A 16,304-nucleotide genomic window follows, 5' to 3' on the forward strand; every position below is an offset into this window, starting at 1 on the left:
ATGCACTGAATACAACTAAAGCCGCAGGCTATGATAATACCCCAGTGTAATAAAACATAGAACATTACAGCGCAGTACAGGCCCTTCAGCCTTCGATATTGCGCTGACCTGTGAAACCAATGTAAAGCCCATCTAACCTACACTATTCCAATATCATCCATATGTTTACCCAATGACCATTTACATGCTCTTAATGTTGGCAAATCCGCTACTGTTGCAGGCAGGGCATTCTATGCTCTTACTACTAATAGTGAAGACTTGCTGCAGCTCTAGCCATGTTAAATCAGTACAGCTGCAAAACAATGGAATCTACCCAAATATTTCCCAGATTTGGCTTGTCCATAACCAGCAGGATAAATCCAATCCAGCCAATTCGTGCTCCACTAGTCTACTCTCAAACGATAGCAATAGCAAAGTGATGGAAGGTGTCATTGGCACTGCTATCAAGTATTTGATAGCACATACTCATTAATAACCTACTCACCAATACTCAAGTACAATCCCTCAGGGCCACTTGGTTCCAAACATCATTATAATCTTGATCTAAATGCCAAGTAATAACCATCTCCAGCCTGAGAAAAAAAAATCTAACTATCTGCTCCTAACATTAAATGAATGAACCATCAGTGAAACTCCGAACATCAACATTCTGGGGGTTACCATTGACCAGAAACTGAACTGGACCAGCTATATAAATACTGTGGCTACAAGAGCGGGTCAGAGGCTGGTAATTGAGGCGAGTCACTCGCTGTAGCTGACTCCCCAAAGCCTGTCCATCATCTACAAGGCATATATCAGGTGTGTGATGGAATACTTCTCACTTGCTTAGAGGAATACGGCTCCATCAACACTTAAGCAGCTCAGTATCATGCGGGACAAAGCACTTGATCAGAACCTCAGCCAAACCTTAAACATTCACTCCTTCCACCCCTGATGTAAATACAGCAGTTTGTAGCAACTATAGTATGACTGCAGTAACTCTTCTAAGCCTCTGTGATTATACTTCCCAAACCCATAAACTCCATCACCTCAAAGGACAAGGGCCGCAGACGCATGGGAATGCCACCTGCAAGTTTGCTTCCCAAGCTAAAATAAGTCCTAACTTGGAAATATATCACTATTCCTTCATTGTCATTGGATCAAAGCCTGTAGCACTTTTCCCAACAGCACAGTGGATGTACTTACATTACATGGATTACAACTGTTTAAGAAGATGGTTCACCACCACCTTTTCAAGGACAATTAGAGATGGGTAACAAATGTTGGTCTCAGTCATGGCCACACCGTATGAACGAGTGAATAAAGAGTCCTCAGCAGCCAGTTTACTGTATTCATCAGCAGAGAAGAGGAGGTAAAAGAGAAAAGCAGGAAAAGGAATTGAATAATTGATGAAAAAATCAGAGTCAGAATGGTGAAAAAGGGTCAATAACTAGAAATGTTAAATCTGTTTCTCGCCCCATGGATGCTGCCAATCCAGTTGAGTATTTTCTATTGTTTATCACTTGTAATATTTTGCTTTTGTATTACTGGGTTATGTTTCTGTTTGCTCAGGCTGGAGTTAGTGTTCCATAAGCAGAAATCTCATTTACCCAAATCCAGAGAGTTTAGATTCGAGTTGACAAGAGTCAAATTTTAAGGATGCTATTGCTGTTAATCCAATCAAAAAGATTAAGGTAACATCAACACTGCAAGCTTTCTATCTTTTCCATCTTAGAACGGATCCTGCTGTTCCTTCATCTTCACTGGGTCAAAGCCCTGAAATTCATTCCCTGATACATCAGAACAAAAATGGCAGCAGTTTGAGGGGCAGATCCACCACTATCACTTTATCAGAGCAGATTGAGACAGACAACAAATGTGACCCTGCCACAGTCACCCACATCCTGAAAATATTTTTTTGAAAAGTAGGCAGCTTAGCAGTATGGGGCACTGGTGCACTTTTACTGCCTGTCCATATGGTACCACCTCTGGCTGCCAGAGTTATCTGGGACTGTTAAAGAAGATGACCAGTTCCTGTGACGTAATTACCCCTATGTGCCTATATCATGGACATGACTCCCTTCCACAGCCCGAGGCCATTTTGTGTGTGAAACTTCACCAAATTCAGATTGAACAGTCACTGATCAACAGCGATCTGGTGACTACAGATTTGCCTGGCTCTGGTATCTCAGAATTTAACAACTGTATTGTGGAAGTATCTAGAAGCCAAAGGATATTACTTTCCACAAAAGCAAAATATGGCAGATGCTGGAAATCTGAAATAACACCAGAACATTCTGCAAGTAGGTTAGTCAGAATCTGTGGAAAGAGAAATAGTGTTGACACAATATCATATGAAGTATGAACAGGAATAGACTATACACACCTTGAACCTGCTCTGCCATTCAACACAATCATGACTGATATTCTGCCACTACTTCACTTTCCTACTGACTCCCCATTTTTTTGGGCACAAACTTCCCGACCGTTCATGCCCACTGTCACTGGGGACAGAGAATTCGGCGCACATCCAAATCTCCCATTCAATGCAGCAGGTCCAGAAAATCCTACTGGCGTGAATGACCGTAAGATTCCGGCTTTTGATTCCCTTCCTGAAAGAATAAAAATCTGTTTATCTCAACCTTGAATACACTCAACCTCAACCCTCACTGGCCTGAAATGTTAACTCTGCTTCTGTCTCCACAGATACTGCCAGACCCATTGAGTATTTCTTGCAGTTTCTGATATTATTCTCCTCTTTACTGTGTATTCCAACAGAGGGAAGCAGGAAAAAGAAATATGCACAAGAAATGCTGAAATCACTGAATCATTTGGATGGGCGTTGTATTGAAATGCGTCTCGTAAACTTAAAGACAACAAGTAAAATGAAAAAACGCTACCAGGTGAGTTTTAAGAATGTGATTCTTTTGTGCTTTCTCTGCATATCAGGTAAGGACAGGGTCGGGCTTATACATGATGCCAAATGCCCCACCTTAGGCTGTCTATTTCCTCAAATAGCTCGGTGACAGTCTTGCTGAGGTGCACACATGAAGACAAATCCTTGGGTGAGGGACTGAGCTAATGGGCATTCCAACTGTAATCTAGTGAAAGTTATTGTCTTCTCAAGAGAAAGACGTAAGAATGCAAAAATGGAATTTAGGAGGATAGAATTTCTCACGACTATACTTCCTCTCTCCATTTCAGACACCTGTGATGTAGACAAGGCTTGTATACTCACAGTTGACATGTTCTGGTGCACTGGGCATTGTTCAAAATGAGACTCGAGGAAAGTATGTTGCTGATAAACCATTATATCACATCTAATCAATTGATATGGACAGTAAGGATGTGAGGTATTAATGGTTGCTTCCAGATCATTGTCTCACTGGATAGAACAGTCACCATCAATGGTGACTCCCAGGACTTTGATGGTGGGGGATTTCAAGGATGGTAATGCCATTGAATGTCAAGATAGGTGGTTAGACCCTCTTTTGGGAGATGGTACTTGTGTGGCACCAATGTGGCTTGACATTTATTAGCCAAAGCCTGAATATTGTCCCTGAAGCACTGACCATCACCCTGTCCTTGAAGCACTGACCGTCACCCTGTCCTTGAAGCACTGACCGTCACCCTGTCCTTGAAGCACTGATCATCTCCCTGTCCTTGAAGCACTGACCGTCACCCTGTCCTTGAAGCACTGACCGTCACCCTGTCCTTGAAGCACTGACCGTCACCCTGTCCTTGAAGCACTGACCGTCACCCTGTCCTTGAAGCACTGACCGTCTCCCTGTCCTTGAAGCACTGACCGTCACCCTGTCCTTGAAGCACTGACCGTCTCCCTGTCCTTGAAGCACTGACTGTCACTCTGTCCTTGAAGCACTGACTGTCACCCTGTCCTTGAAGCACTGACCGTCACCCTGTCCTTGAAGCACTGATCGTCACCCTGTCCTTGAAGCACTGATCGTCACCCTGTCCTTGAAGCACTGACCGTCACCCTGTCCTTGAAGCACTGACCGTCACCCTGTCCTTGAAGCACTGACCGTCACCCTGTCCTTGAAGCACTGACCGTCACCCTGTCCTTGAAGCACTGACCGTCACCCTGTCCTTGAAGCACTGACCGTCACCCTGTCCTTGAAGCACTGACTGTCACCCTGATGTAAGATGGAGGATTAGATATGGAGATATTACCATCATTCAACCCTATTGCTAGCCATGGCCATCTCAAAAAAGGTCAGGACCACCTTCTCGAGCTTAGGGCATACAGGTACACCATCTGTGACCCTTCAGTTGGCTCCTGCAACTTCCGGTTGAATGCTGCCTTGTGCTGCAACAAAAGTCTACATTACATGGGCATGGATTGCTTCATTATCTGTGGATTTGCAAATAGAATAGAGCAGAGAATATTCTCTCCTTGTGATGACAAGCAGGTCATTGATGAAGTAGCTGAAGATGGTTTAGCCTCGTACATTCTCCTGTGGAACTCCTGCTGTGACGTTCTGAACCTGAGGTGAGGAACCTCCAATCACCGCAACCATCTTTCTTTGTGCCAGGGATGACTTCAGCAAGCGGGGAGATTTCACCGAGATGCCCATTGCTTTCAGTTTTATTCAGGTTTCTTCTCTCTCAGTTTTGTGGCTTTTTAGCAGTAATTACATTGTGAAACTTGAAGCACATAATAAATATCAGTAGATGTTACATCACCTGCAGCTTGTAAATCCAAAAAAGATGAGAAGAAATGTAAGATAGAGGATTAGATATGGAGATATTACCATCGTTTAACCCTATTGCTAGCCATGGCCATCTCAAAAAATGGCCAGGACCACCTTCTCGAGCTTAGGACATACAGGTACACCATCTGGGACCCTTCAGTTGACTCCTGCAACTTCCGGTTGAATGCTGCCTTGTGCTGCAACAAAAGAACAAGTTTGTCAATGAGGGCAGTGGAATACACTTAGGTGATTTGGCTATCATGGTTGAATAGTGATTTGTGTAACATGTATCAAAGACAGAGTGACGGTCAGTGCTTCAAGGACAGGGTGACACGAAGTGCTTCAAGGACAGAGTGACAGTCAGTGCTTCAAGGACAGGGTGACGGTCAGTGCTTCAAGGACAGAGTGACGGTCAGTGCTTCAAGGACAGGGTGACGGTCAGTGCTTCAAGGACAGGGTGACGGTCAGTGCTTCAAGGGCAGAGTGACGGTCAGTGCTTCAAGGGCAGAGTGACGGTCAGTGCTTCAAGGACAGAGTGACGGTCAGTGCTTCAAGGACAGGGTGACGGTCAGTGCTTCAAGGACAGGGTGACGGTCAGTGCTTCAAGGACAGGGTGACGGTCAGTGCTTCAAGGACAGGGTGACGGTCAGTGCTTCAAGGACAGAGTGATGGTCAGTGCTTCAAGGACAGGGTGACGGTCAGTGCTTCAAGGACAGGGTGACGGTCAGTGCTTCAAGGACAGAGTGACGGTCAGTGCTTCAAGGACAGAGTGACGGTCAGTGCTTCAAGGACAGAGTGACGGTCAGTGCTTCAAGGACAGAGTGATGGTCAGTGCTTCAAGGGCAGAGTGATGGTCAGTGCTTCAAGGGCAGAGTGACGGTCAGTGCTTCAAGGACAGGGTGACGGTCAGTGCTTCAAGGACAGGGTGACGGTCAGTGCTTCAAGGACAGAGTGACGGTCAGTGCTTCAAGGACAGAGTGACGGTCAGTGCTTCAAGGACAGGGTGACGGTCAGTGCTTCAAGGACAGAGTGACGGTCAGTGCTTCAAGGACAGAGTGACGGTCAGTGCTTCAAGGACAGAGTGACGGTCAGTGCTTCAAGGACAGAGTGATGGTCAGTGCTTCAAGGACAGGGTGACGGTCAGTGCTTCAAGGACAGGGTGACGGTCAGTGCTTTAAGGGCAGAGTGACGGTCAGTGCTTCAAGGACAGGGTGACGGTCAGTGCTTCAAGGACAGAGTGACGGTCAGTGCTTCAAGGACAGGGTGACGGTCAGTGCTTCAAGGACAGGGTGACGGTCAGTGCTTCAAGGACAGGGTGACGGTCAGTGCTTCAAGGACAGGGTGACGGTCAGTGCTTCAAGGACAGAGTGACGGTCAGTGCTTCAAGGACAGAGTGACGGTCAGTGCTTCAAGGGCAGAGTGACGGTCAGTGCTTCAAGGGCAGAGTGATGGTTAGTGCTTCAAGGGCAGAGTGACGGTCAGTGCTTCAAGGGCAGAGTGATGGTTAGTGCTTCAAGGACAGGGAGACGGTCAGTGCTTCAAGGGCAGAGTGATGGTTAGTGCTTCAAGGACAGGGTGACGGTCAGTGCTTCAAGGACAGAGTGATGGTCAGTGCTTCAAGGGCAGAGTGACGGTCAGTGCTTCAAGGGCAGAGTGATGGTTAGTGCTTCAAGGACAGGGTGACGGTCAGTGCTTCAAGGGCAGAGTGATGGTTAGTGCTTCAAGGACAGGGTGACGGTCAGTGCTTTAACGGCAGAGTGACGATCAGTGCTTTAAGTATAAGGTGACGGTCAGTGCTTCAAGGACAGGGTGACGGTCAGTGCTTCAAGGACAGGGTGACGGTCAGTGCTTCAAGGACAGGGTGACGGTCAGTGCTTCAAGGGCAGGGAGACGGTCAGTGCTTCAAGGACAGGGAGACGATCAGTGCTTCAAGGACAGGGTGACGGTCAGTGCTTCAAGGACAGAGTGACGGTCAGTGCTTCAAGGACAGGGAGACGGTCAGTGCTTCAAGGACAGAGTGACGGTCAGTGCTTCAAGGACAGGGTGACGGTCAGTGCTTTAAGGGCAGAGTGACGGTCAGTGCTTCAAGGACAGAGTGATGGTCAGTGCTTCAAGGACAGAGTGATGGTCAGTGCTTCAAGGACAGGGTGACGGTCAGTGCTTCAAGGACAGGGTGACGGTCAGTGCTTCAAGGACAGAGTGACGGTCAGTGCTTCAAGGACAGGGTGACGGTCAGTGCTTCAAGGACAGAGTGACGGTCAGTGCTTCAAGGACAGGGTGACGGTCAGTGCTTTAACGGCAGAGTGACGATCAGTGCTTTAAGTATAAGGTGACGGTCAGTGCTTCAAGGACAGAGTGACGGTCAGTGCTTCAAGGACAGAGTGATGGTCAGTGCTTCAAGGACAGGGAGACGGTCAGTGCTTCAAGGACAGAGTGACGGTCAGTGCTTCAAGGACAGGGAGACGGTCAGTGCTTCAAGGACAGAGTGACGGTCAGTGCTTCAAGGACAGGGTGACGGTCAGTGCTTTAAGGGCAGAGTGACGGTCAGTGCTTCAAGGACAGAGTGATGGTCAGTGCTTCAAGGACAGGGTGACGGTCAGTGCTTCAAGGACAGGGTGACGGTCAGTGCTTCAAGGACAGGGTGACGGTCAGTGCTTCAAGGACAGGGTGACGGTCAGTGCTTCAAGGACAGGGTGACGGTCAGTGCTTCAAGGACAGGATGACGGTCAGTGCTTCAAGGACAGGGTGACGGTCAGTGCTTCAAGGACAGGGTGACGGTCAGTGCTTCAAGGACAGGGTGACGGTCAGTGCTTCAAGGACATGGTGATGGTCAGTGCTTCAAGGACAGGGTGACGATCAGTGCTTCAAGGAGAGAGTGACGGTCAGTGCTTCAAGGACAAAGAGATGGTCAGTGCTAGCTGGAGTGAACATTTTGAAGAACTCCTCAATCAAGATACAGTCTTCGACTCGATCCAGTCTTCAACTCCTACCACATCCAGCTAGGTCTCAGTGTTATCCCAGCCTGGAGCGAAGGTGAAAAGGCCATTTGATAACGGACGACAATAAAGTCCTTCAAGCAGGTGGATACCCTGCCAAAATTCAAAAGGAAGGCAGAGGCACACTACTGGAACACCTGCATAACCTCATAGCCCTCAGCTGGGAAGAGGAGTGTCAGCTGGAGGACCTCTAGGATGCTGTGATCATGGCCACATTCAAGAAGGGAGATAAGTGCAATTGTGGTGAATGTCTTTTTAAAAAATGTTATTTTTTTCATGGTATGTGGGCATCACTAGCAAGGCCAGTTTTTGTTGCACATCCCTAATCGCCCTTGAACTGAGAGACATGCTCAACCATTTCCTTTCTTTTATCTATTAGTGTCACAAGTAGGCTTACATTAACACAGCAATGAATATACTGTGAAAATCCCCTAGGCACCGCACTCTGGTGCCTGTCCTCGTACACTGAGGGAGAATTTAACGTGGCCAATGCACCTAATTAGTCTTTCAAACTGTGGGAGGAAACTGGAGCACCCGGAGGAAACCCACGCAGACAGAGGGAGAATGTGCAAACTCCACACTGACAGTGGCCCAAGCCAGGAATTGAATCCAGGTCCCTGGCATTGTGAGGCAGCAGTGCTAAGCACTGTGCCATTGTAACATTCAGATGGTAGTTAAGAGTCAACCACATTGCTGTGGGCCACTTACCCAAGTCCAACGCCAGCGTTTCCACATCATGGCCACATGCAGGCCAGATCAGGAAAAGAGGCAGATTTCCTTTCCTAAAGGGCATTAGTAGATCAGATGGGATTTTACAACAATCAATGATAGTTTCATGGTTACCATTACTGATGACATTCCTACAGAGATTAAACATCCCCACCAACTCATGGAGTTTTGTGACTGATCAAAGTAGAGAAGGTTTATTCAGAAGGTACTGAACACATCAAGAGACTTCAGTGAAGTCAAGTTGAGGCATTGGAGAAAGCAGACAAACTTTCCAAAATGTCCAGCACTGCCTACCCTGTGTGTGGCAGCAAATGAAAATCATGCTTTGGACTTCCTAGCCGTCTCAGAACCCAATGAACTGAAATGCAAACCAGTCAGCTTTGATCCCAAGGGACTGCCTAAGCAGAAGAAAACAGCAGTGAATATACTTTAAAAAATTCTTAAATGGATGTAAGGTACTTTGGGGCATGCTAATTTGCCTTTTCTTTCATCTCTCTGTCCAGTAACTGACAGGACAAAAATATTCGGTCTATGAGGTGCAGGAATAAAGTCCTGGGATGTCTTGCTCCAACAAATTGCACTTTTTTTTCATTCAGTTATCATATGTAAATAGAAGCATTTGTTCATTTGGTTTGATCTGAATACATATTCTGTTTGTTTCTGAGGACAGAAGAATTCTGTGCCAGCACCTGACATATTCTCACCGCCATTACACTCTTGTCTGATTATTGTGCTTTTTCAACTTTTTTGTTTCACCTAGCTCTTGCTAGATATGTGATGGATTGTTATTATTTTTACAGGAACGTGTAGATTGTTATCCTAATCTTCACACAAAAGAACATCCAGGTTTCAAAACATTATGTCAGGCCTGTGAGTTGCAACGTTACTGCCGATTTACAGTTACCCTGTCAGGACAGCTATATGATAGCAAGAGTTTGGAACAAGACAGCTTCATGTCAAATGACAAACAGGTAAACTTAAGTGAGAAAGTAGGAGATTTGCAATGTTGTGATAGCCTTGTGAGATAAACTCTGTATCCCACAATTATGGTTGTATTTAGACATTTTAACTACTGTTTAATTTTTGTAAATTCTCTCAAATGAACCCACAGATGTTGGGAAATTCAGAAAAATGACCATCTTCCTCTGCGAGTTAATTTTGGAGTTTTTTTTAACTGATACAATGTGACTTGAAAAATATACTAACAGTAAAAAGTAGTATTACAGTTAGGTTTGAGCTTTTCATCAATAACTATCCTCACACACACCACTGTAGAGGCTGCTCAGTGGCAGTCAGAACTGGGAGCCTGAGATGACTTTCCCTACTGGAGTTTCTCCACAATCCTGGCTGATAACAACATAACTTGAGTTTGAACTGGCACATGACCTGTATGGACTGGCTCACCCCTGACTTAAATAGCTAAGAAGTCTCACAACACCAGGTTAAAGTCCAACAGGTTTGTATGTAGCAAACACCAGAAGCTTTCAAAACTGGCTGTTCAGGTGGGTGAGAGTTCTGATCACAAATAAAGACACAAACTCAATTTACATGAATAATGATTGGAGTGTGAGTCTTTACAGCTAATCAAGTCTTAAAGGTACAGACAATGTGAGCGAAGAGAGCATTAAGCACAGATTAAAAAGATGTGTGTTGTTTCCAGACAGGAGAGTTAGTGAGATTTTGCAAGTCCAGGCAAGTTGTAGGGGTTACAGATAGTGCGACATGAACCCAAGATCCCGGTTGAGGCCATTCTCATGTGTGCGGAACTTGGCTATCAGTCCCTGCTCAGCAACTCTGCGCTGTCATATGTCGTGAAGGCCGCCTTGGAGAACGTTTACCCGAAGATCAGAGGCCGAATGTTCGTTACCGCTGAAGTGACTGCTGAAATGAAGGCCTTCATGACACACGACAGCACAGAGTCGCTGAGCAGAGACTGATAGCCAAGTTCCGCACACATGAGGACAGGCTCAACCGGGATCTTGGGTTCATGTCACACTATCTGTAACCAGTACAACTTGCCTGGACTTGCAAAATCTCACTAACTCTCCTGTCTGGAAACAACACACATCTTTTTAATCTGTGCTTAATGCTCTCTTCACTCACATTGTCTGTACCTTTAAGACTTGATTAGCTGTAAAGACTCGCACTCCAATCATTATTCATGTAAATTGAGTTTGTGTCTTTATCTGCCCTGTTTGTGATTAGAACTCCTACCCACCTGATGAAGGAATAGCCAGTTCTGAAAGGTAGTGGTGTTTGCTACATACAAACCTGGTGGACTTTTACCTGGTGTTGAGACTTCTTACTGTGTTTACCCCAGTCCAATGCTGGCATCTCCACATTTAAACAGCTCAGCCCTGAGTGAAGGGTGAGGTCCACCAAAAGGAATAATTTTCCTTACTCCATTGTGATTTCCTCACTGCTATTCAGTGTTGTGGCTCTTTGGAACCATACTGCTTTAAAACCTTAACTTTTTAACAAAAAGCTTGCATTGAGCTTTGTTGGATTGGTGTCAAGAATCAAAGGTGGAATGTTTGGAGTGAAAATAAAATCAATAGTTGGTGAGCATTTACATATAAATAGTGGCAGTAGACCTTTTGGCCCTTCAATATGATCATGGCTGATCCTCTACCTCAATATATTCAGTGACTGAAGTAAGAAATCTCTGCTCATCTCAGTCCTAAATGGCCTAATCCACAGCCTAAGACTGTGACCCCTTGTTCTAGACTTCTCCCAGCCAGAGGAAACAACTTCCCAGCATCCAGTCTGACCAGTCCAGTCAGAATTTCATACATTTCAATTATATCCCGTCTCATCCTTCTCAATTCCAGTGAATACAGGTCCCGCTGAACCAATCTGTCTCTTTTGACAATCCTGCTATCCCAGGCATCAGTCTGGTGAACGTTCACAATACTGCCTCTATGGCAAGTGTACAAGGATCAAGATACAATTAAAAATAAGGGTGAAAAATGCTGACACGATTGAGATAATATCCCAGCATTAGGAATGAGAGAAAGAGGAGCCTGACACAGGTACAGCACAGCTTGGGTTAGCTAAAATTTAGCTTCAGGTGAAGCAGCTTGGAACAGGAAGAGATAGAGAAAAACAAAAGCTTGAACTTGAAAAAGGAAAAAGCAAATGAAATGGAACTCCAGAGAGGAGTTAGCAAGGGAGAAATCAGATGAAGAAAGAGATAGAGGCCCTGATTTTACTGGCGTGGCTGACCGAGGCTCGTAAGATCGCACCCAAGGTGAATGCTGTTCTGAGAGCCTCACCACCCCGATTTTGGGGTGGCCGTGTCGGCAAAATCAGGGCTAGAGAGTTTCAAAGAGAAAAAAAGAGAAATAGTTTACTCTGGAAAACAAAAGCTTAGTTAATGGGGTAAAAGAGAGGCTAATAATTTGTGTGATGAGTTGAATCCAATTCAGAGATTTGATTGAACAAGGAACCTTCACCTCATGCCTGGGGTCACGGAGAACAGAGTTGAGAGATCTTTTATCTCATTTGAAAAAGTGGTTGAGTTACCAAACAGTGCATGGGCCAGTATTTTCAAACATTCCCGCCAAGGTCAATGGACGTTTTGCTGATTCACCAAACTTTTTGTCGCGCCAGTGACGGGTCCTGCCTGAAAATCCCAAGCATGGACTCTTGTTTTGCCGAGTGTTTTAGTGAGGAAAGCAATTGAGGTTTATTCTAATCTTTCAGAAGAACAATCTACAAAATTATGAGCCAGTTACAATCATGGTACTCAATGCTTGTGAGCACGGCACCAAAGCCTATTAATTAAAATTTTGGACTTTAGTGGAACGTCATGGTGGTGCAATGGTTAGCATTGCTGTCTCACAGCACCAGGAATCTGGGTTCGATTCCAGCCTTGGGTTACTGGCTGTGTGGATTTGTACATTCTCCCCTGCTTGGTGTTTGCTTGGTTTTCTCCGAGTGCTACATTTCCTCCCACAGTCCAAAGGGTTATTGGGCATGCTAAATTGCCCCTTAGTGTCAGGGGGATTAGCAGAGTAAATACATAAGGTTACGAGGATGGAGTCTGGGTGAGATTGTTGTTAGAGCAGGCCTGATACCATAGGAATTATATGAAAGACCAAATGAATTTGACATGGAGAAATAAATATTGTGGGGCCGGTGGTTTTGAGTGCTGAAACTTGGAACAGAATTTTGAGAATGTAAGAGAACTAATGATAAAGAAAGTATTTCAAACAGCATTCCAAGGTTTCTAAAATAAGACAAAGCATCAGTTCTGGCAGATGGATATGATATATAACTTAGCTGCTAGAGAGCAGTAGATTTCCATCTGTAAACCCACAGGGAAGCTGGATGAATAGAACAGCATCTGACTTTAAGAAGAAGGCAGAAGCTGTTCCAATCAATAAAAATGATAGTGATAAGAATAGAAGTGAATGACAGCAACCAGGATGCTTTTATTGCTGTAAGATAGGGTTGTAAAAAGCACATTGTGGGAACCTGAACAGTAAATTGGTGACAGTGTTAGGGATGCTTAAGGAGACTTTGGAAAAAAGAGTATCAATAAAGGAAATGGGTATTAATATAATGTCAATGGTACATGTGAAACATGTTCCTTCAGAACCTACAAGAATGGGGGATATGGCTCAGGATAGTCAAGGAGATTCTTTTCTGGATGCTGGTGGAGTGAGTCAGGTTAATGGACTTGCTCCGACAAAAGTAAACAGATGAATATTTTGAAAGACACTGGGGCAGTTCAGTCACTGATGGTAGCTGATGATACAGTTTGTAATTCAGGTGGCTTGATAAAAGATAAAGTATTATTGGGAGGTATTCAAGGGACTCAGAACCTATTCCCTTGTACAAAGTTAATGTAGAAAGTGATGAGTAAATGGAGATGTTATTGTGGGAATTGTTCTTAGCTCACCCATGGAGAGGATAGATTTTATACTGGATAATGAGTTGGCAGGTGCAGACAGTAACGTGGTGGTGAATGTATTGCAGCAGTTGCTTGATCATGCTGAACTTGCCAAACACCCCAGAAGTATTGTGACCAAGCTTGAGAAGCTTAGCAATGTTAGATTTAAGGTAAGAGGCAGGAAATTTAGAGGGATTGAAGAAAACTTTTTCACCCAGAAGGTGATGGGAATCTGGAACTCATTCCTGACAGGATGGTAGAGGCAGGAACCTTCACAACATTTAAGAAGCATTCAAATGAGCACTTGAAATGCCATGGCATACAGGGCTGTGGACCAAGTGTTGGGAAATGGGATTAGAATAGATAGGTGCTTGATGGCCAGTGCAGACACGGTGGGCCGAAGGGCCTCTTTTTGTGCTGTAAAACTCTATGGACACGATATTACCGGCTGTTCAAAGGACCAGCCAAATCTCCATTCACTGTAGCAGGATGGGCAAATCCCACTGGCGTGAATGATGGTAAGATTCCAGCATTAGACTCTATAAAGAGGCTGAAATGCAGAAATAACTGGCCCAAGGCCAAGAAAAGTTGTATCAGACTTTTAAAATTATTTTCATGGGATGTGGGCATCATGGCTTGGCCAGCATTGCCCATCTCTCATCACGCTTAAGGTGGTGGAAAGCCACTTCATTGAACCACCACTGTCCATGTGGTGTAAATACACTCGCATGCTGTTGGGGGAAGTCCTAGCGTTTTGACCCAGTGACAGTGAAGGAAAGGCAATATATTTCCAAGTTGGAATGGTGTGTAGTTTGGAGGGGAACGTGCAGATCTTCATGGCAGGTTCGCATGTACCTGCTGTCCATGTCCTGCTAGGAGGTAGAGGTTGCAAGTTTGGAAGGTGCTGTCGAAAGAGCCTTAGTGAGTTGCAGCAGTGCATCTCATAGGTGGCACATGATGCTGGAATGTCAAGAGTACAGGAAAGTGAAAGGCACATGGGGACCCTTATATACTTAAAGAGCAATCAAAGGAAAAACTGATCAGTGTAGAGAACCAGCTTTCATGCACAAAAAGATGAATTAGATTAAAATAAGAGAGCTGGAAGGAATAATTGAGCATGGCCACAGGAAGTGGAACACTTGAATGAGGACTTTAAATGTCTAAATGATCAACCTGTAGAAACAAATTCAACAAAGATAGTTCTTCCGTTAAAACTTGAGGAATTTGAAGTATCAGAAAACCGCCTTGAACAAGAAAAGGAATTACTGATGATTCTGTTGGTTGAATGTAGCATTTCAAAATTAAAATTTTCAACAGAAAAGACTGCGACCACAAAGTGACCCTGAAGGATCAAGGACACTTGGTATGTTTGTCAGTGTTGAGATATCTATCCAGCAGCAGGAATCTAGGCAAAATCCACAAAAGACCCTTTGAAGCCCCAAAATCATTGCAATGATGTTGTTTGTAAATTGCCAGAAAGGTACAAAGTGTTGGAAAAAAAAGTTCAGAATGAGGAAGCTGTTGACCTCGCTCGAGAAGAATGAATGAAGGCACATTCTGAAGAGGATCAGGAAATAGGCAGAGATTACAATACTTAATAGGCAGTCCAAACAGGATATCAAGCTTTCTGCTGAGTACAAAAAGCATCTGAATGATATCCTGGAAGTGGCAAAAGACTATTTTGACTAAGGGAAAAACTAACTGTTGACACAAGAAGAAGTCATTTTGAACATAATAATGCAGAAGGAAAATTTAAAACGCTCACGTCTGAAAAATGAACTTAAAAAGAAAGATACGCCGAAAGCTGAACAAGAGGAAAACAATTAGATTGTGGACTTAGCTGAGACTCTTTAGTGCAGAGTTAAAGAAAGGACATGTAGGAACAGCCTTTGATTTATGACAATTTAACTAGTCCTCCTTGTCATATATCCTTGCCTTTGTTTTGGTTAAATTCTTATCATTCCATAAATATCACAGAGGTGATTTTCCAGCCCTGCTCATAAGAGGGGCCATAACATGATTTGAGACAGGGAAAACTCATTTGAGATTGTCCCCACCCCCAGCCTGCAATATAAACTAGTTCTTGCCCAGCAATGGCATGAACCAGATTAGCATATTTAAATATGCAGGGTCTGTTTTAAACAGGATTCACTCGGCTCCTGGAATTCACCCAGCCACCAGCACAAAGTGAAGCCGGCAAGAATCGCTACTGGTCTCAACAGACACCAGATACGATGACCACAGTGGGTTCTGTGAGGCCATTAGAGCCCTCTGGTTATCAGGGACATGGCTGGGCCATGCGATGCCCTGGTATTTCTCTCTAGTGCCCTGATTGTGCCAACCTGACACTGTCAACATGTCAATGGAATGTGCCAAGACTGCCGATGAGTGGGGTGTTTCACATTTAGGGTGAGTAGAGGTTGGTACCGGCAATTGGATGGGGGTGTGGGGGGAAGGGGGTGCTGAAACCAGTGAGTGGAGGGATGGGGTTGTTTTTAAAAGGGTGCCCCCGATCTCTGAGGTTCTGACCTTGCTGGCATCATTAAGCCCTGCACGTCTCTTTCACAGTGCAGATCACCTGAACCTCCAAAGAATTGTCTAAGTGTGGGTGGATTATGATCGGAATTTTATCAACGCACCCAGCATGAATTGCACCACATTTCCCGCTGCAACTACACTTCAAAATATTTTGACAGAATTGCACCCCATGTGTGTAATTGTGAATAATGAAATGGTTACCTGAATGCTATGTAATGAACTATTTGTTAGAAGAGTTTATGATGAAAATAACTTTAGTGAAGAAAGCTTCACTACATTTCTTTTCTTGCACCAGGGCAGTTCAGTGACACAGTGGTTAGCACTGAAGCCTCACAGGGACCCGGGTTCAATTTTAGCCTCAGGTCACTGTCTGTGTGGAGTTTGCACAATCTCCTCGTGTCTGCATTTGTTTCCTAAGGGTGTTCCGGTTTCCTCCCACAGTCCAAAGATGTGCGG

The 16,304-nt window shown here is 44.8% G+C and overlaps 1 protein-coding gene across 1 annotated transcript in view; it reads left to right on the plus strand.

Annotated features, from left to right (window-relative positions):
- ccdc82 (coiled-coil domain containing 82) overlaps positions 1–16,304 on the plus strand; it is a 72,419-nt gene that overhangs the window by 25,993 nt on the left and 30,122 nt on the right. Inside the window, exons 5-6 of the mRNA XM_080196961.1 lie at positions 2,758–2,882; positions 9,214–9,384. Of these exons, the coding sequence (XP_080053087.1) occupies positions 2,758–2,882; positions 9,214–9,384 (296 nt within the window). The remainder of the gene's footprint in view (positions 1–2,757; positions 2,883–9,213; positions 9,385–16,304) is intronic.

The sequence above is a fragment of the Carcharhinus amblyrhynchos genome, chromosome 10 (assembly GCF_965287045.1).
Source record: "Carcharhinus amblyrhynchos chromosome 10, sCarAmb.v2.hapA, whole genome shotgun sequence".
Classification (NCBI taxonomy): Eukaryota; Metazoa; Chordata; class Chondrichthyes; order Carcharhiniformes; family Carcharhinidae; genus Carcharhinus; species Carcharhinus amblyrhynchos.